The sequence below is a fragment of the Eriocheir sinensis genome, unplaced genomic scaffold (assembly GCF_024679095.1).
Source record: "Eriocheir sinensis breed Jianghai 21 unplaced genomic scaffold, ASM2467909v1 Scaffold850, whole genome shotgun sequence".
Classification (NCBI taxonomy): Eukaryota; Metazoa; Arthropoda; class Malacostraca; order Decapoda; family Varunidae; genus Eriocheir; species Eriocheir sinensis.
This window is the reverse complement of record NW_026112220.1, coordinates 91,290-117,500: the sequence shown is the minus strand read 5'-3', so window position 1 is coordinate 117,500 and position 26,211 is coordinate 91,290. Positions and strand designations below refer to the sequence as shown.

At 44.4% G+C, this 26,211-nt stretch overlaps 1 protein-coding gene across 1 annotated transcript in view; it reads left to right on the top strand.

Moving 5' to 3' along the window:
* Positions 1 to 21,402, top strand: part of LOC126994699 (chondroitinase-AC-like) — a 93,117-nt gene extending 71,715 nt beyond the window's left edge. The window contains exons 14-15 of the mRNA XM_050853998.1: positions 2,501 to 2,663; positions 20,865 to 21,402. Coding sequence (XP_050709955.1) covers positions 2,501 to 2,663; positions 20,865 to 21,131 — 430 coding nt within the window. The 3' untranslated portion in view covers positions 21,132 to 21,402. The remainder of the gene's footprint in view (positions 1 to 2,500; positions 2,664 to 20,864) is intronic.
* Positions 21,403 to 26,211: the final 4,809 nt, after the last annotated feature.

Sequence of the window (26,211 nt, the reverse complement as noted above, 5' to 3'; positions counted from 1 at the left end):
CTTCGTCTCATCAGCTCTCCTCCTCATACTGATAGTCTTCTACCTCTTAAATTCCGCCGCAATGTTGCCTCTCTTTCTATCTTCTATCGATATTTCCACGCTGACTGCTCTTCTGAACTTGCTAACTGCATGCCTCCCCCCCTCCCGCGGCCCCGCTGCACTCGACTTTCTACTCATGCTCATCCCTATACTGTCCAAACCCCTTATGCAAGAGTTAACCAGCATCTTCACTCTTTCATCCCTCACGCTGGTAAACTCTGGAACAATCTTCCTTGATCTGTATTTCCTCCTGCCTACGACTTAAACTCTTTCAAGAGGAGGGTATCAGGACACCTCTCCTCCCAAAACTGACCTATCTTTCGGCCACCTCTTTGGATTCTTTTTAGGAGCAGTGAGTAGCGGGCTTTTTTTTCATTAATGTTTGCTTTTTGTGTGCCCTTGAACTGTCTCCTTTGCTGTAAAAAAAAAAAAAAAAAAAAAAAAAAAACCCCAAGTCATCTTAACCTCGCCAACATCATATGTTAATTAACCGGAGTAACCCCAACAACAGAGGACGAGGACTAAAGCTACCTGGCTCTTGCTGCCCATCTGAGGCGATCACCGTTCTTCTGGCCTGTCTATTAGTATATATTACCCCTACTACTGATCTCACCTTTGCCAGGTCTCCTCGTCTCAGAGAGTCCCCTATGTCCGCTCCCAACCTCTTACCTGGCTCGACGAGCTTCCGTCTCGTCAAACCACCCTGGCTGTCCCCAGGAAATGAGGGTGGGTGTGACTGGTAACTGCTGGGTGGCAAGGGTGCCCCCCCCCCCTCCCTTGGACATGTGAAAGTACTGAATGCTATATACAATATATATATATATTTTTTTTAAAGAATTCGCACTCCCACACCCCCACCCATCCCGGAGCCCTTCGAGGGAAGGCTTGTCGTTGGATCAATTAGAGTTATTAGACGAACTAAGGCCAACAATCACAAGGGTAGCAGGAGGGTACAAACGCAGTGGTGACCGCTTGGATAATGATAGCGCAGACTAGCCGATTGACCTCTCCAAGGCAGTAGAGACCGTCTGTTTTGCCTGGGATAATGGATCTAATTGGTGTGCTGCTAGCAACAGGAAATTACTACATAGCATCGCTTAACTTCCAGGCTCCCGCTTCCCAGTCCCAGTCTTGCAGGGACGCCACACACGGCAAGCATGTTGGAGCCTCGGGGTTTGATTGATCGCGTGTGGAATTATGCAAAATACATACTATTGAGGATTATTTATACACATGCTGTAACTACTTATGGAAGAGGAGCTGGCGTCTATACACGTGTGAATGTAGAGGGAAGAGTCACCCCAGGCGAATGAGAAGGACGCTTTAAAAATATGTGTGTATTCGTGTCTATTATTTAGGTTATTCATGCATAATGATGTATAGTGTGAGTATGTCCGCCTGTATTTACATATTTTACATAGAAGTTCAAACCACACAGCACTTATGGTCCAGACTAGGTGATCATCCAGCGGCTGATTAGATACTGCATATCTGCCACAAGGGTAACAAGGTAGAGTTTATTTTTCATATGTATCAATCGTGTTGCACCGAATCGAAGTGGAAACTTATTCCATTACTGTAAAACAACGTTGGTGAAAATTAATTCAGTGCATTTTTATCCCTTTGTGTGAGGACTTGCGTGATACAAATAGATACACATAGAAAGGAAAAGAGGAACTATGTCACGGGTGACAGAGTAAGTTTTGTAGTTGGGTGTTTATATTCGTTATAAGGTAGAGGTGATCACTACCTGTGGCAAAATTATAGTACCTTTTGATTTTGGCTGACATTTATTGCGCCAATGCCACTTGATAATGAACATTGTTATTATGAACTGGTAGTTTCGTACATATGTAGCTGCATATAAATCTCAGGCCAGCTGGCGTTAACATCCACTTCAGGGGCAGCTATTATTACCATGACTCTGCCAACCTCTTTTGGAGCCATGGGTCCGAGTCTCAGCCGGAAAGTCGGCGAGCCCCCCGCCGTACTGTTCATCCTTCCTTTTGGGCTAGTCAATAAATTGATGCCTGGGTAAAACTGGGGAAGGTTACTGTGATAAACTGATTCCCTATGTCCCAGGGTGCTTTAATTTCCCGCCACAGTCTCGAGAAAAATGAAACGGACGTGAGCACCAGGCCAAGTACAGCTATGCCTTAGCCTTAACCTTTAGCTTTGAGGGAGGATATTCTCTCGATAACAACATGATCCAAGCGTCATGGATTTAGGCCCTGAAATACCTAGTGAAGCCACTTAAAGTGGAGCGGATGAGGGGCTGTACCTCATATGTTACTCCCAGCATCAGCCATAATTTCCATGCGGAGCGTAGAGTGAAAACCTATGATGAGAATGCATATACGTAGACAGACAGACGGCCACTCCCTAAATATATTGAATTTGAACGGGGAATTGTGCGCCTTTTGATTCTTCTATAACTCACAATTTGGCTTATCTCATACAGTGCCTACCTTGACCATGGTCCATTGCCCAAGGATGTCAGTCTGACGTACGCCGTGCTGCCCGCCGCTGACCTGGACAAGACTCGTCGCTTTAGTGAGAATCCAGACGTTGAAGTTCTCTCCCAGACAGCAAGCTTGCACGCTGCCTGCCACCATCCTTCCAAGGTATAGTGAAACTCACATGCGTTCAGCCCTTTACTTAAATGGGAATCGCTAAGAGAGCTTCCTAAGGTGAATATGATGGTCCCCATTTTTCTAGAACAAAAATCACCAACAGCACTCTCCTGTTATATTTAAATTTCTAAAAGCTTGCCAGTTGTAGATTTTTGGTTATAGAGACCAGAACTACACCGCTGGGTATAACAGAGTTGGTGAGTTAGCTACAAGGGACAATATTCAAAGTCTAGCTGAGGAGTTTCATCTAATCATACACACTCACTGGAGTATCCCACAAAAGTCCAAGATTTTCTGAAGTACAGAGTGTGCAGCAGTTAACTTGCTTTTTGCTGCCAAACTCAAACTTCATGTCATGGCAATAATAATATCGATATTTAACCATAATCATCTCCAGAAACAGAAGGACCTGATATGTGCACATGGGCATGCAGTGGCAGTCTCATATTGGTTCACTTAGGTCAGCAAACTTGAATACTGTTGATAATTATGGGACACCTCAAACATGATACGCTCGAAGCTGCTCAAGAGTACACCGGAGAACGTCCAATGTCTAGGATTGGATTTGCTTCAGGTGTGACGCTGGAGAAGATCGAGAAGATGGGCGTTAACAGACTTGCGGTGAGGTCTATATGTCGCGTAGCTCTTCTAAGAGGAAACAAGGAGAGGTATGTCAAGAGTCTTGCTGAGAATGTCAAAGTCCTTATCGATGCGAATGATCCCTGACCCGTCTGCTGTGATCTGACGCCTCCGTGTCAGGTTAATGATATCCGAAGAACAGATGGTTGCCTTATGGCATGACTGGACAGAAGATGTAAGTCACAGAGAGGTTGCGATTCATATAAATACTGTGTAACATGTCGCAATGCAATTACTTGGTATTTCAAAGCATGATTATATAGGAACTGGGTGACTGAATGCTGATTCTGCCTCTCTAAAGAGTCATTACAAAGTCATCACCTCCCCCGTGACCCAAGAGAGCACAACAACTCAGAGCGTGCGTATAGTCAGACTCAGCAATGAAGTTCGTTTGAACGCGGCCAGCACAGGGTATCCACTGGTCACAGTTCTGCCAGACTTATCCCTAATTATCGGAGTAGGGATAGCTGTAGCCTCCACCTCCGTCACATTGTAAATAAGTTTTCCCCCCCGTCTATGGGGCACATGAGGACGAGTCAGAGTAACTGCCATCGGGGGTGAAGATCAGAAAGGAAGTGACATGGTACCTTTGATCTCTGACAAAATCGGAGAGCAACGTTGTCATTTGTTATGGACTTTATACAATCATTCCTATTATTAAAAAAAGCGACACATTCATAGCACTATAAATATAACCTCAAGTGTAGTTATATTATTTAATACACAAATTAGAATAGTAAATAATTGACATTTGAGAGAGGAAGTGATGAATTTGGGGGGAAGCCGCAGAGCTGTCGAGAGGCTCGGGCCCCACCCAAACGGACTTCACATTCGTATCAGAGTGCATGGAACAGGGTGGCTAAATTCCTCCTCATATCTCGCAGTAAGCCTACTTATACAGTGTAACAGCTGTGTAAATACAATACAGCCAGACCCAAACAATTTTTATGTAACCTTGAATAGAGAGAGATATATACAAGTGCCGCTAGAACACACGGTAATTTTTCAGGGTCTCAAACACCATGTTAAGGTTTGCACTAATTAACTCACCGGCAAAAACCTAACATTTAACTGAACTTATGTGTGACCACCTGCCGCGTGGAATGTCTTAACCAAAGGTTGTGGCTGAATGGTAACACAAACAAGTACAGAAACGGTTAACTACATGTTAGCCAGAAACTATAACATAAAATAATGTGTCTGCAGAAAAGTGCTAACAAGGGCTCACTGGGCTGAGTTCTTTGAGCAGTTATACATGGTGAACCCTCAAATCGGTAAACTCTCTGTCGCTGGGATGCAAATAAACCATGATGATCCATGCAGTGCCACTCTCTTAATTAAGTCAGAGAGACTGTGGCAAGATTCAAAAGGCAACTGATGTTTGTATATTCAACAGGCTTGTGGTATGGCATTCTGTATTACGCTGGTCAGTGTGCCAGGCAAGTCCTTGCCAATATGTTTTCCATGCTGATTCGCAGACTACTGCTGAAGTTGCATAAACTAGAGTAGTAAGCGTCCACGCCTTGCAAGTCAAGACTGACCATATTCTAGTGATTAGCGTACTGGTGGAGCACCGACGTGCGTTCCGACAGAAGATGGTTACAGCCTTTGCCAATCTCAAGAAGGCGCCTGATTCAGTGCGTCCTGAGACACTTTAGAATCTTCTGTAATTCACTGGGACTCCTGCAAATACTGCAGCCCAATTGAATGGTCCGGGTTCTGGAACTGAGAGCGCTAAAAAACTACAGTAGAACTAAACATCAATAAACGATGACATAAATGAACAGAGGACTAGTTGGACTGAGTTCTTTGATATTTTTGTATAAAGGAGACCCTTCGGTACTCGAAGGGAAATAGATTCCAAATACTGGATTCCATATGATCAGTGATGATTCATCCGTCGGGAAAACCCAACCTCTCTTAATGAGGTCAGATGGGCTTTGCCAAGGTGGGGAGGTGGTGATATCAGCCCTCGATAACTTTAATATCAGTGCGTAGCTGCTCAAAGCGGTCTCGACTGCCGTATGGCAATCTAGTATTTGCATGCATGTTCGACCGGAAAAGGGGCCTCACCGTCTCTGTATAGAGAGGGAAAGGGGACCACCATGACTGCAGCAGCTACTGTGGTATCACACAGTTTAGTGTGCTAAGCAAGATGCTTGTCCATCCATTGGTAATGCGGATTCTTAAGGTAGAGACACCTGAACAGTTCGGGGTCATGCATGGTAACTCAACCACTAACCGTATCCTAGTGTTTGGCGTATTGGTGGAGCGCCGACGCAAGTTTCGACATACGAATTTTGAAACTCATGTCCATATCAAGAAGGTGTTTGATTCAATGGATCACGAAAGAGTGTTAGATTAATTGCGCTCCTGTAGGATTTCTGCAAGGACTGTTTATCTGTACTTTGTAGTCTGGGGCTGAAAGTGCTGTGAAGTGTTGGGAGAGCCTGTCCTCATTCAGTTAATGCGAGAATGAAGCAAGGCTCTGTCCGTGCCCCATCACTTTTCGACACTTTTTTTTTACCGCAAGGATAAAAAAAAAAAGGGCTCAAGGGCACAAAACAAAAGAGCAAAAAAATAAATAAAACCGCTAGGCGCTGCTTCAATAAACGCAAACAGAATAAGATGCCAAAAGAGAGGTAGATTTCAGGAGAAGAGGTGACTTGACACTCATCTCTTGAAAGAGGTCAAGTAATAGGTAGGAGGAAATACAGACAAAAGAAGGCTGTTCCAGAGTTTACCAATAAAAGGGATAAAATAATGAAGGTGCTGGTTAACTTTTGCATAAGGGATTTGGACAGTATAGAGATAAGCAAGAGTAGAAAGTCGAGTGCAGCGGGTCCGCGGGAGGGGGAGGCATGGCATGCAGTTAGCAAGTTCAAAAGAGCAGTCAGCATGAAATTATCGGTAGGAGATAGCTGCGTCGGAATTTAGGAGGTAAGAAACTGTAAGTAAAACGAGGGGAGCTGATGAGACGAAGAGCCTTACTGTCTACTCTGTCCAAGAGAGCTGTTTGTGTGGAGCCCCCTCACACGTCAGATGCATATTCCATACGAAGGAGGACAAGACCCTTGAATATGGATATTATCTGTGCGGGGGAGAAGGGCTGGCGGTGGCTATACAGAATGCATAACCTCGAGGTAGATGATTTAGTAAATGAGGAGATGCGAAGTTTCCGATTAAGAGTTTCAATTAAATATCGACCGAGGATGTTTTGTGTCGAAAAAGGTGACAGGTGAGTATTGTCGAAGAATAAGGGATAGGTGTTTGGAAGATTATGTCGAGTTGATAGGTGGAGAAACTCAGTATTTGAGGCTTTGAAGGAGACAAGATTCTTTCTACTCCAGTCAAAACTGATAGCAAGGTCTGGGGTTAATCGTTTTGCAGCCTTCAGTCTTGAGTCTTGTAATTCCTGTTAGGAGGGTCTTCTGTTGAAAGAAATTGAATACTGCACAGTAGAATCATCAGCGCATGAGTGGATAGGACAGTTTGTTTTGGAAAGAAGATCATTAATGAATAATAGAAGGAAAGTGGGAGATAGAACATAGCCCTGTGGGACACCACTGTTGATAGATATAGATGAAGAGCAGTGACCTTCTACTACAGCAGAGATAAAACTGCCGGAAAGGAAACTGGAGATAAAGGTACAGAGAGAAGGATAGTATCCATAGTCGGAGGGTAGTTTAGAAAGCAAAGACTTGCGCCAGACGTTGTAAAATGCTTACAAAATGTGTAGGTCAACAGTGATAGCTTCACCGAAACGGCTAAGAGAGGATGACCAGGAGTCAGTAAAAAAAAAGCAAGATCAACAGAAGAACGCCCGTTGCGGAACCCATAATGGCGATCAGATAGAAGGTCAGAAGTGGATAGATGCTTATGAATCTTTTGGTTAAGGATTGATTCAGAAGCTTTTGAATGACAGTAAAGTAAAACCTATAGGACGGTAGTTTGAGGAATTGAAACGGTCACTCTTCTTAGGCACAGGCTGTAATATGTAGGCGTACTTCCAGCAGGGATGAAAGGTAGATGTTGACAGATAGAGACGAGAGAGTTTGACCAGGCAGGGTGTCAGCACGGAAGTACAGTTTTTAGGACAATAGGAGGCACTCCATCAGGCCCATAAGCCTTCTGAGGATTGAGGCCAGAGAGGATATATAAACATCATTCTATAGAATCTTCATAATAATGGAGTCAGAGGTGAAATGACTAAGAGGAATATGCCCAGAATCGTCCAGAGTGCAATTCTTACAGAACGTCTAAACACAGAGTTCAGCCTTAGAGACCGATGAGACGGTGGTGCTGCCCTCAGGAATTTGGAAAGGAGTGAAAGATGAAAAAGTGAAATTGGATGATATAATTTTGGCTAGTTGTCAGAAATCTCTGGAAGAATTAGAAAAAGCAAGATTGCGGTACTTTCTATTAATGAAGGAGTTTTTGGTTAGTCGGAGAATAGATCATGCTTAGCAAGTGTGCGAAGGCTTTTGTACCTTTTGTGAGCTGCCTCTCTCATTTTTAGATAAAGATAACGTGATTAAACCAAGGCGTTTTAGCGTGATGTGTAGATAAAGAAAGTAAGTGATGTATGTGCCTCCAATCCAGAGACAATCACCTCAGTGATGCACTGGGAACACACAGAGGGGTCTCTCCTGGAAGCAGTTATCATTCCACGGAAAATCGGAAAAGTATCACCAGATCGTCCCACCAAGCTGAAGCGAAATGCCAAAAGCACCACTTCGTCGGTGGGTCCTGAGGCTGTTCAGGAGCGATGGGACAGAATAATGAAATGAGGTTGTGATCGGAGGAGCCCAACGGAGAGAACAGTTTGACAGAGTAAGCCGAAGGGTTGAAGATTATAAAGAGTTTTAGAATGTTGGGCGTGTCTCCAAGGCGGTCGAAAATACGTGTAATGCGTGAACCAACTGTTCAAGGTCATTAAGGAGAGCAAAGTTGTAGGTTCATTAACCAGGGTGGTCAGTGAAAGAGGATGGCCCAAAACTGGCAGTGAACATTGAAATCTATTATAGTCAAACCATTTCAAATACTCCATTTAGGCGATCGAATTAGCCGGTCCTTTCCTCCCCTCTGCTCTGCCACACAGTCTCAACACCCACCCCTTTCTCTCATATGTTCCCTATAGGTAACATATGAGAGGGAAAAATAGGTGCTGGGACTGTGTGGCAGAGCAGAGGAGAGAAAATACCCACGGAATCGAACCCCCAAACGGACTATTTGAATTGGTTTGACTTTAGAATGGAGATTTCAGCGAAGGGACAGTGAGTCAAGCTGTCCTCCACTTTAGAGTTTAAATAGTCAAATGATTTTACATAATGGATAGAGTTAGATGAGCGATAAGCAGCACAGATATACGTAGTAGTAGAATGACAAAGGAGTCTTAGCCAGATGGTGGAAAATTCAGTACTGTGGCATGTGGACTCGGTATTAGACAGAGTTGTCGATCAGTGTCATTGTTGAGCATTTGTTGGCAATAAAAGTGTCACTGACCTATTTTCTTTCCGATGAGGCAAAAGTTTATGCGGAGTCGTTGGGAGTTGTGGTAAGGCCCCCGAGGCATTATACGAGGAGGCAAAGTTCTTGGGACTCCAGGTCTCCTAGTATAAAAGCAAGGTACAGGTGTCCTAGACGAAACAGTAAAGGTTTTCCAGTCATATGGTGAGAACATTAATATCTTGCATAATTTCACAAAATCTTGTAAGCATATTACAGACGAACGGCAGGTCTCGCCAAAAAGATTAGCCTCTTATACGATGCCATGTACTCATGTGCAGATGTTTATGGTGTTGTCGATCACTGAGAGGGACAAAAATTCGGCTTTTCGTATCACTTGTGCTTCCTGCCTTACTGTATGATTGTGGGACTTGACTGTGGGATTGTTGGACAATGAATTGATTTGAAAAGCGGATTTTTTTTATTTTTTTTTTTACATGTGGCCTATAGCGTCGGTAGGCTAATTCATATGGGCCTGATGGTTGGCGCAGGCAATTATTTATAGTGGCACCATTATTAATGGCTCATGCTGCCCGCCGGAGCTCATTCTTGATATCACTTCCGCTGTACAGCTTCTTCTAGACTCCTGAGTCCGGGTTGATAGGTGGTCTTCAGGACAGGATGTGGGTAGTCTTAGGCTACTCGGCGGTGACTGAAAAATCCCAGGTGGTTAGCGGCGGATTCGAAACCACATCATGAGCAACGCGCCGAATGCGGGGCCGGCACGCTAACCACTCAGCCACCGCCTCCCCTGCCTTTGGTAATGAGTGTCTAAGCAGAATCATGGGATATCGCTGAAATGCCTTTGTATCAAAATGTAGGTTACCCTGTTAGATTGATTCGAGACCTCAGTCAGCGCGCAACCTTCCCTGGGTTCACACGTGGCTTTGCCCCGCTGCTGTGTGGAACCAACTCACTCTTTCCTCTGCTTTCCTCTGCTTTTGCGGTGTGAGGCGTTCTGTGCTTCTGTGAACTGCTGCTGTACTGGAGGACTACAAAACCAGGAGGGTTACCCTGCCTTCTACTACAGACCGCTAAGTGTTCTGATTTAATATTTACCTAGTTAGATAGTGATCCACAGTTACTCCTAGGACAAGTGTATTAAGCTTCCCACATCTACACTAAATTCAACACTCTTTCACGCCAACCCAGTGCCACATGGTTTTATATTGCTTTTGTGTTTTTTATATTGCTTCTGTGTTTTCTTCTCCTTCTATTATCAGGATACCTCACTGTGCTGTGATAATAGGACCACGTGAATCAGGCGCGCCAAGCTACGTTAATTTCTAAGTCAACACAAAACACTAGATAATCCACCTTCCGCGCAAACCTAGTGAACACAGTTATTATCTTCTTTACGTAAGTGATTTCTCAGTATATTAGTATTGGCTTGTGTTTTGTCTTGGTGGATAGAAATAACCGCGCCTTTTTACCCGAGACACACCCTTTTCCCTGGGGAATTGACCTGACTGCGACCTCACCGCAGCTGTTGGTTTGTTTTCCTAGATACACATTTTTGCCCAGAGATTTGACCTGACGACCTCACCGCAGCTGTTGGTTTGTTTTCCTAGATACACATTTTTGCCCAGAGATTTGACCTGACGACCTCACCGCAGCTGCGTACTTTGTTATTGTCTTAACGCGCCAAATTATTTCCGTCTTTCCTCGCCCATATCTTCACCATGACGTCCCTCAAGCGTTGTTCTGGGTGTGGCCTTCGCATGGCCAAGCAGTACTTTCTTTCCAAGGACGTTTGTAGGTTCTGCGTTAAGACTCAGAAGGATGATCAGAGGACCATAGAGTTAGAGAATAGGGTTACGACTCTCGCCGCCCAGGTAGACTTATTAGTTAGTGCAGCAGTGACAAGCCCGCCTCCTCCTCTTTCCCTTCCTCTTCCTCTTCCTCTTCCTCTTCTTCCTCGTCCTCCTCTCTCCAGTATTGTCTTCTCCCACACAGCAGCCCCTCCCATCCTCCTCCTCCTCCTCCTCCTCCTCGACCGTCTCCGCTCTCCCCGCTTCCCACTCCTCCTTCTCCTCTTCTTCCTCCTCCTCCTCCTCCTCGCCTTCCTCTTCCGTCCCCCCTCTCCCCTCTTCCCGCCCACCCTCCCCCTCCTCCTCTCCCTCTTTTCTCCTCCTTGTCCTCCGCCTCTTCGCTCGTCCCTGCTTCCCACACCTGTCCTTCACCTTCCCTATCCCCCTCTTCCTCCTCCCTCCCCCACCTCACCCTCCCTTTCACCTCTTCCTCCTTCCTCCTCCTCTGCCTCCAACTTCTCGCCTTCCTCTTCCGCCCCCCCTCTCCCCTCTTCCCGCCCACTCTGCTCCTCCTCCTCTCCCTCTTTCTCCTCCTTGTCCTCCGCCTCCTCGCTCGTTCCTCCCTCCCACATCTGCCCCTTACCTTCCCTTTCCCCCTCTTCTTCCTCCCTCTCCTCGTCCGTTCCTCCCTCCACCACCTCACCCTCCCTTTATCCTACTCCTCCTTCCTCTTCCTTTTCCTCCTCCTCCTCCTCCTCCTCCTCCTCCTCCTCCTCCTTTCCACCTTCCACCTCTTCCACAATTTCTCCTCATTCTTCACAGCAGGTCCCTCCCCTCCCTTCCCGCTCTCCCCTCCCCCCTTCACCCACCCCTCCTTCTGGCCCCCCTCCTGACCGTCGGGTTCTTGTTGTTGGTGATAGTCAGGTTCGTTATGTTGACAGGTATTTTCGCTCCAAGGATAAGAACAGGACGAGGGTGTGTTTCCCAGGGGCAGGGGTGGGCCATATATCAGGCAGGATTGAGGCGTGTATGGCTAGCGAGGGATCGAACTCCATTGTGTGCCAAGCGAGGACCTTCTCAGGCGTTTTAGAGAATTGTTAGGCAGGATACGTGACGCTGGTGGGTCACCAGTAGTGTGTGGCGTCCTGCCAAGGAGGGGCGTTGGCGATGGATGGCTGTCCAGGGCGATAGCAGTGAACAGCAGACTTGCTGAGCACTGCGAGCGCAATGGGTGGCTGTTCGTCGACAATTGGGACCTCTTCTTTGGCAACGACGCCCTCTACGCCCGTGACGGGATACACTTGACGTTCAAGGGTGTTGAGGCTCTCTCAGACTCCCTTGAGCGAGCACTTGGTACCCTGAGGGATTTTTTTAGTATAGGCGAGGGGGGGAGGAGTAATGGGAGGGGACATCTAGCTCATAATATAACCAGGCAGCTTAGAAGTAATTCTAGAGGAGTAACAGAGGACGGGCTAAGAATCTTCTATACTAACAGCAGGAGCCTCAGAAACAAGATAGACTTACTAAGGGGTGAAGCTTGTTCAGAAAATTTTGACATAATAGCGATCACTGAGACATGGATAGACTTTGCTAACAGAAATTTTAGGTCAGAATTTGAAATAACGGGTTATCAGATGTTTCACAAAGACAGAAGGGGCAGAAAGGGAGGTGGAGTTGCGCTATATGTTAAAGACTCACTTAAATGTTTAGTTAACAACTCAGTCAAAACTAACATGGATTCAGAATCAGTTTGGGTGGACGTTTACAAAGGAAAGAAAACTAACTCTAGGAGTTATATACAGGCCACCCAACCTTAACAGGCAGGACACGAGTATATTACTACAGGAGATTGGCAGGGCGAGTATGGGTAGAAATGTCTGCGTAATGGGGGACTTTAATTATAGGAATATAGACTGGGAAGATCTAGTGGGTGACCTGGAAGCCGAGGACTTTCTTGAAGTTATACAAGATAATTTCCTTAAGCAGGTAGTTACTGAGCCTACCAGAGGAGATAACATATTAGACTTAGTCCTAACCAATAATGGGAACTTGCTACGTGAGTTGGAGGTGGGCGGAGAGTTAGGAAATAGTGACCACAGAACGGTTCGTTTTAGGTTAGACTGGGCGGTAACCCGTGATCCAAACCCAGTGTTAGTGCCAGATTTTAGAAGAGCAAACTACGAGGGGCTTCGAAGACATCTTGAAGGGGTAAACTGGGATAATTTAGGGATTCATGAGGGCCAGAACTGCGGATTGGAGAGCCAGGAGAACCAGGTAGAAATGTCTTACAATAATTTAGTTAGAGTAATAGTAGAGGGGCAAGAACAGCATATACCACAGCGAACACTTAGAAAAGAAAACAATGATCCTAAGTGGATGACTCGTGGACTAAAACACGAGATTGGGTTAAAGAAGGAATTTATCAGAAAATAAAGAATGGGGAAACACATCTCAGGGGCCGGTACGTCGAACTATCTAGATTAGTTAAGAAAAACACCAGGATAGCAAAATAGAACTATGAAATCAAAGTAGCAAATGATGCGAAAAGTAATCCTAAGGGCTTCTTTCAGATGTATAGAACAAAACCCGGGAGAAAATTGGACCGCTGAAATCAAACACAGGGGAGCTAGTAGAAAATTACGAAAATATGAGCACATTGTTGAACGACTACTTCCTTTCAGTATTCACACAGGAGGATCGAACGACTATACCGGAAAGAGTTCAGGTGTACGAGGGCGGGGATGGCGATAAATTGAGGGATATAATCATTACCAGGCAAGTAGTTCAGGATGAGATAGATAAGCTTAAGAAGAACAAGTCGCCAGGTCCTGACGGGATATTTCCGAGGTTATTAAAGGAGCTAGGTGATATAATCAGTGACCCACTAACCGACATCTTTAAGATGTCGGTTAATACTGGCTATGTGCCGAGCCTATGGAAAGTAGCTAATGTGACGCCGATTTTAAAAAGGGGACAGGTCAGTTGCTTCAAACTATCGCCCAATTAGCTTAACATCGGTTATAGGGAAGATGCTGCAGTCCATAATAGCCAGGAACATTCGGGAGCATTTAGAGAAACATAGCTTAATTCACGACTCGCAGCATGGGTTCACAAAAGGTAGGTCATGCCTCACCAATCTCTTGTCCTTCTACAATAAAGTATTTGAGGCGGTTGACAGAGATGAAAATTATGATGTAATCTATCTTGATTTTAGTAAAGCGTTTGACAAAGTTCCTCACCAACGACTGTTGCTTAAATTACAGGCTCACGGAGTAGAGGGTAAAGTTTTGAACTGGGTCAAGGCGTGGCTTAGCAATAGGAAGCAAAGAGTGCAAATCAATGGTAAAAGATCTGACTGGGGATGTGTTACGAGTGGGGTCCCACAAGGTTCGGTATTAGGTCCACTTTTGTTTATTATTTATATCAATGACTTAGACACAGGAATTAGTAGTGATGTTAGTAAATTTGCAGATGATACCAAGATCGGTAGAGTAATTGAGTCGGATCAGGACGCTAGTATTCTCCAAGGTGAACTCAACAGATTATATGACTGGGCGGATAAATGGCAGATGGAGTTCAATGTAGGGAAGTGCAGTATTCTGAGTGTAGGTAGGAACAACCCCTCACATAACTATTGCTTAAATGACACTCTCATAAGCAGGTCTGGGTGCGAGAGGGATTTAGGGGTCTTAGTGAGCTCTGATCTCCGTCCAAGGGCACAATGCATTCAAGCTAGAAATCGAGCTAATAGGGTACTGGGATTTATTTCAAGGAGCGTAAGCAACAGAAGCCCCGAAGTCTTCCTCAAACTATATTTAGCATTAGTTAGACCTCATCTTGACTATGCGGTTCAGTTCTGGTCACCCTACTATAGAATGGATATCAAAATGTTAGAATCGGTGCAGAGGAGGATGACTAAGATGATTCAGGGGTTGAGAAACTTGCCATACGAGGAAAGACTCAAACAGTTAAACTTGCATTCTCTAGAAAGGCGAAGGGTGCGTGGAGACATGATCGAGGTTTATAAATGGATGAAGGGCTTTAATAAGGGAGACATTCATAAGGTTTTGTTGGTAAGAGAACCGGGTAGGACACGAAGTAACGGGTTTAAACTGGATAAATTCAGATTCAACAGGGACATAGGCAAAAATTGGTTTACTAATAGGGTGGTGGATGAGTGGAATAGGCTTAGCAGTCATGTGGTGAGTGCCAATACAATTGTCACATTCAAAAATAGACTAGATAAATTCATGGACAGCGATATTAGGTGGGGTTAGATACACGGGAGCTTAGGGTCAAAGGAGCTGCCTCGTACAGGCCTACCGGCCTCTTGCAGACTCCTGCGTTCTTATGTTCTTATGTTCTTATGTCTTTCTCAGCTGTGGCGGAAACGACGTTTCCCGTGTGCCAAGCGAGGACATTCTCAGGCGTTTTAGAGAATTGTTAGGCAGGATTCGTGACGCTGGTGGGTCGCCAGTAGTGTGTGGCGTCCTGCCGATGGATGGCTGTCCAGGCCGATAGCAGTGAACAGCAGACTTGCTGAGCACTGCGAGCGCAAATGGTAGCTGTTCGTCGACAATTGGGACCTCTTCTTTGGCAACGACGCCCTCTACGCCCGTGACGGGATACATTTGACGTTCAAGGGTGTTGAGGCTCTCTCAGACTCCCTTGAGCGAGCACTTGGTACCCTGAGGGACTTTTTAGTATAGGCGAGGGGCGGAGGAGTAATGGGAGAGGAGATCTAGCTCATAATATAACCAGGCAGCTTAGAAGTAATTATAGGGGAATAAACGAGGACGGGCTAAGAATCTTCTATACTAACAGCAGGAGCCTTTGAAACAAAATAGACTTACTAAGGGGTGAAGCTTATTCAGAAAATTTTTACATAATAGCGATCACTGAGACATGGATAGACACTGCCAATAGAAATTTTAGATCGGAATTTGAAATAACGGGTTATCAGATGTTTCACAAAGACAGAAGGGGCAGAAAGGGAGGTGGAGTTGCGCTATATGTTAAAGACTCACTTAAATGTTTAGTTAACGATTCAGTCAAAACTAACATGGATTCATAATCAGTTTGGGTGGACGTTTACAAAGGGAAAGAAAAATTAACTCTAGGAGTTCTGTACAGGCCACCCAACCTAAACAGGCAGGACACGAGTATACTACTACAGGAGATTGGCAGGGCGAGTAGGAGTAGAAATGTCTGCCTAACGGGGGACTTTAATTATAGGAATATAGACTGGGAAGACCTAGAGGGTGATCTGGAAGCCGAGGACTTTCTTGAAGTTATTCAAGATAATTTCCTAAAGCAGGTAGTTACTGAGCCTACCAGAGGAGATAACATATTAGACTTAGTCATAACCAATAATGGGAACTTGCTACGTGAGTTGGAGGTGGGCGGAGAGTTAGGAAATAGTGACCACAGAACGATTCGTTTTGGCTTAGACTGGGCGGTAACCCGCGAACCAAACCCAGTGTTAGTGCTAGATTTCAGAAGAGCAAATTACGAGGGGCTTCGAAGACATCTTGAAGGGGTAAACTGGGATAATTTAGGAATTCATGAGGGCCAGAACTGCGGATTGGAGAGCCAGGAGAACCAGGTAGAAATGTCTTACAATAATTTAGTTAGAGTAATAGTAGAGGGGCAAGGACAGCATATACCACAGCGAACACTTAGAAAAGAAAACAATGATCCTAAGTGGATGACTCGTGGACCAAAACACGAGATAGGGTTAAAGAAGGGAGTTTATCAGAAAATAAAGAATGGTGATACACATCTCAGGGGTCGGTACGTCGAACTATCTAGATTAGTTAAGAAAAACACCAGGATAGCTAAGAGGAACTATGAGATCAAAGTAGCAAATGAGGCGAAAAGTTATCCTAAGGGCTTCTTTCAGATGTATAGAACAAAAACACGGGAGAAAATTGGACCGCTGAAAACAAACACAGGGGAGCTAGTAGAAAATTACGAAAATATGAGCACATTGTTGAACGACTTCTTCCTTTCAGTATTCACACAGGAGGATCGGACGACTATATCGGAAAGGCTTCAGGTGTACGAGGGCGGGGATGGCGATAAATTGAGGGATAAAATCATTGCCAGACAAGTAGTTTAGGATGAGATAAATAAGGTTAAGAACAAGTCGCCAGGTCCTGACGGGATATTTCCGAGAGTATTAAAGGAATTAGGTAATGTACTCAGTGAGCCACTAACCGACATCTTTAAGATGTCGGTAAATACTGACTATGTGCCGAGCCTATGGAAAGTAGCTAATGTGACGCCGATTTTCAAAAAGGGGGACAGGTCAGTTGCTTCAAACTATCGCCCAATTAGCTTAACATCGGTTATAGGCAAGATGCTGGAGTCCATAACAGCCAGGAACATTCGGGAGCATTTAGAGAAACACAGCTTAATTCACGACTCGCACCATGGGTTCACAAAAGGTAGGTCATGCCTCACCAATCTTTTTTCCTTCTACAATAAAGTATTTGAGGCGGTAGACAGAGATGAAAATTATGATGTAATATATCTTGATTTTAGTAAAGCGTTTGACAAAGATCCTCACCAACGACTGTTGCTTAAATTACAGGCTCACGGAGTAGAGGGTAAAGTTTTGAACTGGGTCAAGGCGTGGCTTAGCAATAGGAAGCAAAGAGTGCAAATCAATGGTAAAAGACCTGACTGGGGATGTGTTACGAGTGGGGTCCCACAAGGTTCGGTATTAGATCCACTTTTGTTTGTTATTTATATCAATGATTTAGATACAGGAATTAGTAGTGATGTTAGTAAGTTTGCAGATGATACCAAGATTGGTAGAGTAATTGAGTCGGATCAGGACGCTAGTATTCTCCAGGGTGAATTCAGCAGATTGTATGACTGGGCGGATAAATGGCAGATGGAGTTCAATGTAGGGAAGTGCAGTATTCTGAGTGTAGATAGGAACAACCCCTCACATAACTATTGCTTAAATGACACTCTCATAAGCAGGTCTGGGTGCGAGAGGGATTTAGGGGTCTTAGTGAGCTCTGACCTCCGTCCAAGGGCACAATGCATTCAAGTTAGAAATCGAGCAAATAGGGTACTGGGATTTATTTCAAGAAGCGTAAGCAACAGAAGCGCCGAAGTCTTCCTCAAACTACATTTAGCATTAGGTAGACCTCATCTTGACTATGCGGCTCAGTTCTGGTCACCTTACTATAGAATGGATATCAAAACGTTAGAATCGGTGCAGAGGAGGATGACTAAGATGATTCAGGGGTTGAGAAACTTTCCATACGAGGAAAGACTCAAACAGTTAAACTTGCATTCTCTAGAAAGGCGAAGGGTGCGTGGAGACATGATCGAGGTTTATAAATGGATGAAGGGCTTTAATAAGGGAGATATTCATAACGTTTTGTTGGTACGAGAACCGTGTAGGACACGAAGTAATGGGTTTAAACTGGATAAATTCAGATTCAACAGGGACATAGGCAAAAATTGGTATACAAACAGGGTGGTGGATGAGTGGAATAGACTTAGCAGTCATGTGGTGAGTGTCAATACAATTGTCACATTCAAAAATAGATTAGATAAATTCATGGACAGCGATATTAGGTGGGATTAGAAACACGGGAGCTACACGGGAGCTTAGGTTCAGAGGAGCTGCCTCGTATAGGTCTACCGGCCTCTTGCAGACTCCTATGTTCCTATGTTCTTATCTCAGACATTTCAGACTACATATTATCTAAAAGTTCACTCACCTATGTATACACAAACACTCAAATATATCACTAAACATATAAAGCTGATCATCTTGCAATCACGAACTAACAATGCGCAGGTGCCACATCAACGTTCATGAGTGGACAGATGGAATGAAACGGACTGTAGACTTCTTGTGACTGTTGTTGTTCTGAGCCGAGGTGGGCAGCGTCTGCCGCCAGCCAAGGTAAATCCACATATATTCTTTTCGAGGTATAATATGTTGAGAGAATCTCATTCCTGCAACTAGTACATTAATAAAGTTTCTACTTTTAACTTTAAAGTGATAACAACATACCACCATAACCATATTATCGTCATATGAGTGTTTTTAACCAAACGTTAGCGCTATTACGTAGTAGCGAAAGATTCACCGCGAGGCGCTTTCTTATAAGTAGCTCATAAATCACTTAGCTCATAGTTAGGAGTCGCCTTGTGAATTTCTCTGCATGCCTCACAAGTCTAACTGCTAACTATGAGGAGAATTTTTGAATTTATGAGTGGCTTTAAGAAGAGCTTTTATGAAATTTTCTGTATACCGGACCAGGTTCCTTCTGTGAGCTGCCTCTATATTTGATAGAACTAGAATAAGTGTGACTGAACCGTGGCAAATTATTAGGAGAAGTAAGGAGAGTATGTGGAATTGTATGCCTCTATCAAATCACTTTCATAATGCGCTAGGCACACATCGTTGGGTTTCTGACCTGTAAGCAGTAATCAGTCTTCGGAAAATCAGAAAGGTGAAACTTCAGGTTATCCCACTAAGCACAAGGATAAAGTCAAAGCCAAGATTTCTTCATTGGGCCCATCGCCCTTAAAGGAGAGTAGGACAAAATACGGACGTAAGGTTGTGATCGAAGGAGTCCAGCAGATACACAAAATAGAGGTTAGGAATAGGTGTAGGACGTTGGGTGTTACTGTTTATTCTAGGAACATAGGGTGTGGCACTGTTGGTTTGACTTGCAGTAAGTTATCTCGCTGTTCTGGAAATCTTAAAGTTGCTCCTTTTTGCTTGGTGATACTTTCATAATTAGCAAACGTTCATGTAAAATAGTCAAGAAAGAAATTTATTACCGGTGATACAGCAATGCCAAAGGAGTGGTTGAGAGCTCGAGCAAAATTTGGCATGCCCCTCTCTACCTATGCTTATTTAGAACGTTATTAAAGTTATAGTTATAATATACACTAACACTATACACAGTTCACAACGACTCAGTAAAAAATTACCCAGGAGTCGCCACGACCCCTGAGTACCTTGGCCAACACCCGTCTTGATCTCTCGCTTTGAGTCATCTGCCCGTGGGAAATTGTGCCGTTGTTATTGTTATTGAATATTTGTCCATATCTTCATGGGCACGGGTTATTAGGGGGACCGTCAGAGAGACTGCTCTCTCCGAAAATGGAGGAGCCAATTTAAGGCGTCTCGTATCAGCGTGCCGACAGACCGACTCTATATGCTCATCACAGCTCATGCAGTGTATTGTATTCCACCGTTTTTTTTTTTTTTCTATGTAAACTGTAAGCAGTGAATAAACCTTTTTTTTTTTTTTTTTTTTACGTGCTGGCCTATTGCGCCGGTAGGCCTTCTTGAGGGGCCTGGTGGTCGGCCCCAACCCGTTGTGGCGCAGGTAGGTGTTTATAAAAGCGCCATGTTTACCTGGCTCATGCTGACCCCCAGAGCTCGTTCTTGATTCACTTGGACGGTTTCCTTTAGAGTCCGTGTTGATGGGTGGTCTTCAGGACAGCATGTGGATAATCTTTGGCCACTCGGCGGAGACTGAATAATCCTAGGTGGTAGCGGCGGATTCGACCCCGCGTCGTTCAGAACGCGGCAAATGCGGGGCCCGCACGCCAACCACTCAGCTATCGCCTATTATTGTCATTATGTTTTTTTTTTTAGGTGTCAGCCTTTTGGCGCCGGTAGGCTTTCTTAAGGGGCCTGGATGGTAGTCGGCCCCAGCCCGTCATGGCGCAGGCAAGTGTTTTATAGTGGCGCCATCTTTTCTTGGTTCATGCTGCCCCCCGGAACTCCTTCTTGATTCACTTGGACTGTTTCCTCTAGAGTCCGGGTTGATGGGTGGTCCTCAGGACAGCATGTGGGTAATTTTAGGCCACTCGGCGGTGACTGAAAAATCACAGGTGGTAGCGTGGGGACTCGAACCCGTGTCATCCATCACGCGGTGAATGTGGAGCCCGCACGCTACCACTCAGCCACCGCCTACCCATATGTTATTATTAAATCATTACACACACACACACACACACACACACACACACACACACACACACACACACACACACACACACATGTACATGCGACCCCCCCCCCCTCTCTCTCTCTCTCTCTCTCTCTCTCTCTCTCTCTCTCTCTCTCTCTCTCTCTCTCTCTCTCTCTCTCTCTCTCTCTCTCTCTCTCTCTCTCTCTCTCTCACACACACACACACACACACATGAACGAATCATCGCGGTGGCACACGTGCATTATTTTATACTGGACAATGGGTCACTTCCGTTTACTTTGATCTCAGTTTCCCATGTCTATCAACAGACCCTGGGTGCCGCGCTGTTTGAGGCAGGGGATGTGACCGCTGCGTGTGGCGGTGCGGAACTCGTGACTCTCTCCGTGGATCTGCCCTGCCTCGCCCTCCTTACCATCGGCAGCTCTGAGATCAGTGTCACAGTGGCAGATCCCCAGCAGAAGTACAAAACTCTTACTGTGACGGTGACGCGCGGAGAGAATCAGATTCAGCAGTTGGTGGAGCTCCCCATGTTCCCCAGGCGTGGCTCCAGCATGACCTTTGTTGTGATGGTGTAATATAATGAAAGCAGCATAAAAGTACCACAGTACCACAATCATTGTTCCGGATCTTCCACTTTGCCCTCAGCTAGCCATAGTACCGTGTACTGCCACCACCACAACAAAGATCATGTACACACGCAACGTGGTGTAGAATCTCAAAAAGCGGGAAAATTATGAGAATGCAACAATAGTACTGAAAAACTTCCACTGTTGTTTTATTTAATGTTATATCTTTGCTTAAATATGTCAGAAGCAACGAGGGACAAAATATAATAGTATCTCATGATAGTCTGTTTTATATTTCCTTTTGATACGCTTAAGTAAAAGTAATATAAATACTAATTTCAGTAAATTTAGTTTATATTCAGATATATATTTGTATTATTGATTTACCTACATGAAGATAGGACAATTGTTAATATTATAGGCAACTTACATGCAATGTAATAAGCCTTATAATTCATATTAAAGAGAATACTGAGATCAATAAGTATTAAGAAGAAAAAATATATTTTTCAATTTCGGCATACTTTCAAACTAAAACCATCCTAGCATACTGCCTAAGTAATATCTCGCTGACAAATTGAATTATCGTGAATTGGCAGAAATTTAAATGGACAGCTCGGTATATGGATTTTAAAACCAATATGGAATGTGGCACAACATCGGCCTCCATACATAATTTGGTAATAAATAGTCATATAGTAAAGAGAAGGCCCCCACTGCTGGTAAAAATAAATCCCTTTTCAATGAAGCGACACTCTGATGACCCTCAGATGTAAGGTAAAAACAATATCCCAGTAAAGGCGCAAAAACAGAAAATTCAAGGTGTCCGACAACATCACCCCAATGAATACCTCACATTAAATATAATATATTGCAATACTTAAATGTCTCGAATGGTGAAATATCACTACATGATCGTCAAAAACATATATAATATGAATTTAAATTGAGAAAGAAATGATTACCGAGAACGGGCTTTACAAATTTTAAAGGCTATTTATCAAATACCAAAGAGCTGTGTGAGTGGAGCCACCCCCCCCCCCCACACACACACACACTTGTGATGCATACTCCATACGAGGGCGGACAAGGCCCCTATATATGGACAGCATCTGTGAAGGGGAAAAGAGCTGGCGGGAACGATACAAAACGCCCAACCTCGAGGAAGCTGATTTAGTGCGAGAAGAGGTATGGAGCTTCCAGTTGAGATTTTGACTTAAGTATAGACCGAGGATGTTTAGTGTAGAAGGTGACACCTGAGTGTTGTCGAAAAATAGGGGATAGGTGTTTGGAAAATTATGTCGAATTGATAGGTGAAGAAATTGAGTTTTTGATGTTGAAGAACACCAGGTTCTTCTTGCCCCAATCGGAAATGATAGTAAGGTCTGATGTTAAGCGTTCTGCGGCCCCAGCCTGGAATCATATAGTTCCTGTTGGGTTCGGCTTCTATCAAAAGAAATTGAGTAATGCAGAGAAGAGTCATCGGCATATATATATATATATATATATATATATATATATATATATATATATATATATATCTATATATATATATATATATATATATATATATATATATTTTTTTTTTTTTTTTTTTTTTTACGTCTTGTCCTATTGCCCCGGTAGGCTTCTTCCCGGTGATTCCTGATGGTCGGTCCAAGGCTTTTTCCCGATGGGGCCTGATGGTCGGCCCAGCCCGTTCTGGCGCAGGCGAGTGTTTTATAGTGGCGCCATCTTGCATTGGCTCATGCTGCCCTCTCGGAGCTCATCTTTAATCCTAGAATCTAGAGTCCGGGTTGATAGGTGGTCTTCTGGACAGCATGTGGGTAGTTTTAAGCCACTCGGCGGCGGCTGAAAAATCCCAGCTTGGCGGCACCGGTCGGGGATTGAACTCGCGTCCTCCTGAACGCGGGGCCGTCTATCTGTGTGTGTGTGTGTGTGTGTGTGTGTGTGTGTGTGTGTGTCTGACTGTCCGTCTGTCTGTCTGGTTGTCTGTCTGTCTGTCTGTCTGTCTGCGTGTGTGTGTGTGTGTGTGTGTGTGTGTGTGTGTGTGTGTAAACATTCTCTCTCTCTCTCTCTCTCTCTCTCTCTCTCTCTCTCTCTCTCTCTCTCTCTCTCTCTCTCTCTCTCTCTCTCTCTCTCTCTCTCTCTCTCTCTCTCTCTCTCTCTCTCTCTCTCTCTCTCTTTATCTATCTATCTATCTATCTATTTCTCCTTAGGGCGTCTCCGTGTCCGAGTGGTTTAGGCGTACCATACCCGTCGAGGATCGAACTCGAGTTCGATCCTCGACGGGGGCAGAAACTTTTCTTTTACATTCGCTGCCCACTCCTTTCAGCGATAGGTCATGCGCTTCGCGTCCCATGACTTCACTTGCTTCCGCTATCATTTCGTCGTGGACTTAATTTCGCTCTTTAAGGCGTCTTCAGTACTCGTCGCCTGTTATAAACTGTTGTTTGCCAGCAGATTTGACGATCCTGCTGTGTGCTGAGTGCCGACTGCTGTACTGTGTGCTGAGTGCCGACTGCTGTACTGTGTGCTGTGAGCTGAATGTAGTCCCGGTGCTGCACGTGGAGTCTGTGTACTATCTGTGCGGCGTGTGCTGTGTGCTGAGTCTGTGTGCTGAATGTTGTGTCGAGTACTATGCGCCGAGTCTGTGAGCTCTCTGCAGTACCGTGTGCTGTGTCCTGAGTGCCATAAGCTGATTGCCGATAGCTGTGCAATCGAAGTGTGCTTCTCTGAAAAGATAAGTTTTTGCCCTTAATTTTACTACCTCTCCCCTGCATCTACCTTATCGACGTAGCGCTCTGTAAAACATATGTATACACATATAGGCTACACAAAACATCAGTGTTACACTCTATCCGTCCTATTTATTAGATATTTCCAAAATCCAGGGAACCACTCCCTCACAGGTGTGGAGAGCGACCTGAACTGACTATTCCCCTGAAACCTATTTAATTTCATAATCATCCCCTCACCTGCCTCTCTCTCTCTCTAGGGTTCCTCTCTTTCGCTCCTCCCTCTCACTCGCACCCCCTCTCCCTTGCGCCCACCTCTTCCATGTTCCCCCCCTCTCTCTCGCTCCCTCTCTCTCGGTCCCCCTCTCTCGCTTCCACTTTCGCTCTCTCCTTCCTTCTCCCTCTCCCTCTTCCTCCTTAATCTCCCTTAATCTCTCTCGCTCTCTCCCTTCCTCTCTTCCTCCCTTCCTCCCCTCCTCTGAGAGAAAATTGTTTTACAGGTTAAAGAAAGAACAAAGCACGCCCGAAAACATTATTTATAATGATGCCAGGCGACGAGTAAAGAGACTAGTAGGTCAGGCAAAGCGTAGATATGAAGAAAATATTGCAGCCAACTGTAAAAATAATCAGAAATCTTTCTTCAGTTACATAAACAACATAAAGGCGATCAAAAGTGGTATTGGACCTTTAACAAACAGCGACGGTGCACTAGTGACTGACAGCCAACACATTGCGAACCTCTTAAACAATTACTTTTCCTCGGTGCTTAATACTAAGTCTTCCTCTCGCTACCACCAACACCAGTACTATTGTAAATCTCGAGCATGCATTGCCTAATTTTGAAATAACAACCGATGAAGTCCTTAAAGCTTTCCATTCACTTAAAACAAATAAAAGTCCCGGACCCAACAAAGTATATCCTATACTGCTTAAAGAAACAAAGAGTGAAATAATCTCCTCCCTCACTACCGTATTCAATATGTCCTTGCGACAAGACATCGTCCCTTCGGATTGGAAAAAGGCTAACGTGACACCGATTTTTAAGAAAGGAGAAAAAAAAATATCAGGTAACTGCCGACCCATTAGTCTAACTTCATTTGTAGGTAAGCTACTCGAGAGCATAATTAGAGACAAAATTGTGAGTTACCTCGAAAGCCACTCATTAATTGGGGATTCACAACATGGCTTTCGTAACAAAAGATCCTGCCTGTCAAACCTACTGACCTTTTATAACGATCTCTTATCAGTTTATGACGTAACCAAATCAGTGGACGTAGTCTATCTTGATTTCCAAAAAGCGTTTGATAAAGTCCCACATCATAAATAACTTTATAAACTAAAGCAAATAGGCACTGACGGTCAAGTAAACCAATGGATCGCGAATTGGTTGAGCAACAGACAACAGAGAGTTGTGATTGACGGATTTAACTCAGAGTGGGCGCCGGTCACTAGTGGCGTCCCTCAGGGTTCGGTTCTTGGCCCAGTGCTCTTCATTATTTACATCAACGATGTGGATGTTGGACTCAATAATCGCATTAGTAAATTTGCAGACGACACAAAGATTGGTAACTCAGTTCTCACTGACAAAGACAGGCAAAGCCTCCAAGAGGATTTGCACAAAATTTCAGCTTGGTCGGATAAATGGGAGATGCCCTTTAACGTAGACAAGTGCCAGGTCCTTCAAGTTGGAACAAAAAATAAGAAGTTCGGTTACGAAATACGCGGCGTTAAACTCACAAGCGTTCAATGCATTAAGGACCTGGGGATTAAAATTGCGTCAAACCTCAAATTCTCACATCAATGCATCGATGCAGCAAATAAAGCGAGCAGAATGTTGGGTTTCATTAAAAGAAACTTTTTATTCAAGAATAAAGATGTAATACTTCCGCTCTACAATAGTTTAGTCAGACCCCACTTGGAATATGCGGTACAGTTTTGGTCTCCCCACCATGCAAAGGACATTGCTAAATTAGAAGGTGTTCAGCGTCGGGCAACAAAAATGATCCCTTCCTTGCGCAACAAATCTTACGAAGAAAGACTTTCCACCCTTAATATGTTCTCTCTTGAGAAACGTCGCCTTCGAGGAAAACTGATCGAATGTTTTAAAATACTTAATGGTTTCACGAATGTAGACAGATCAACATTTTTTATGATCGATGACACTTTGCGTACGAGGAACAATGGCGTAAAACTCAAATGTAGACAAGTAAATTCAGACTGCACCAAATTTTTCTTCACCAACACTGTAGCGCGATAATAGAATAAGCTCCCACCGTCAGTGGTCCAGTGTAACACGATTGACTCCTTCAAAAACAAGCTCGACCGTCACTTCCATCAACTTAATATCAACT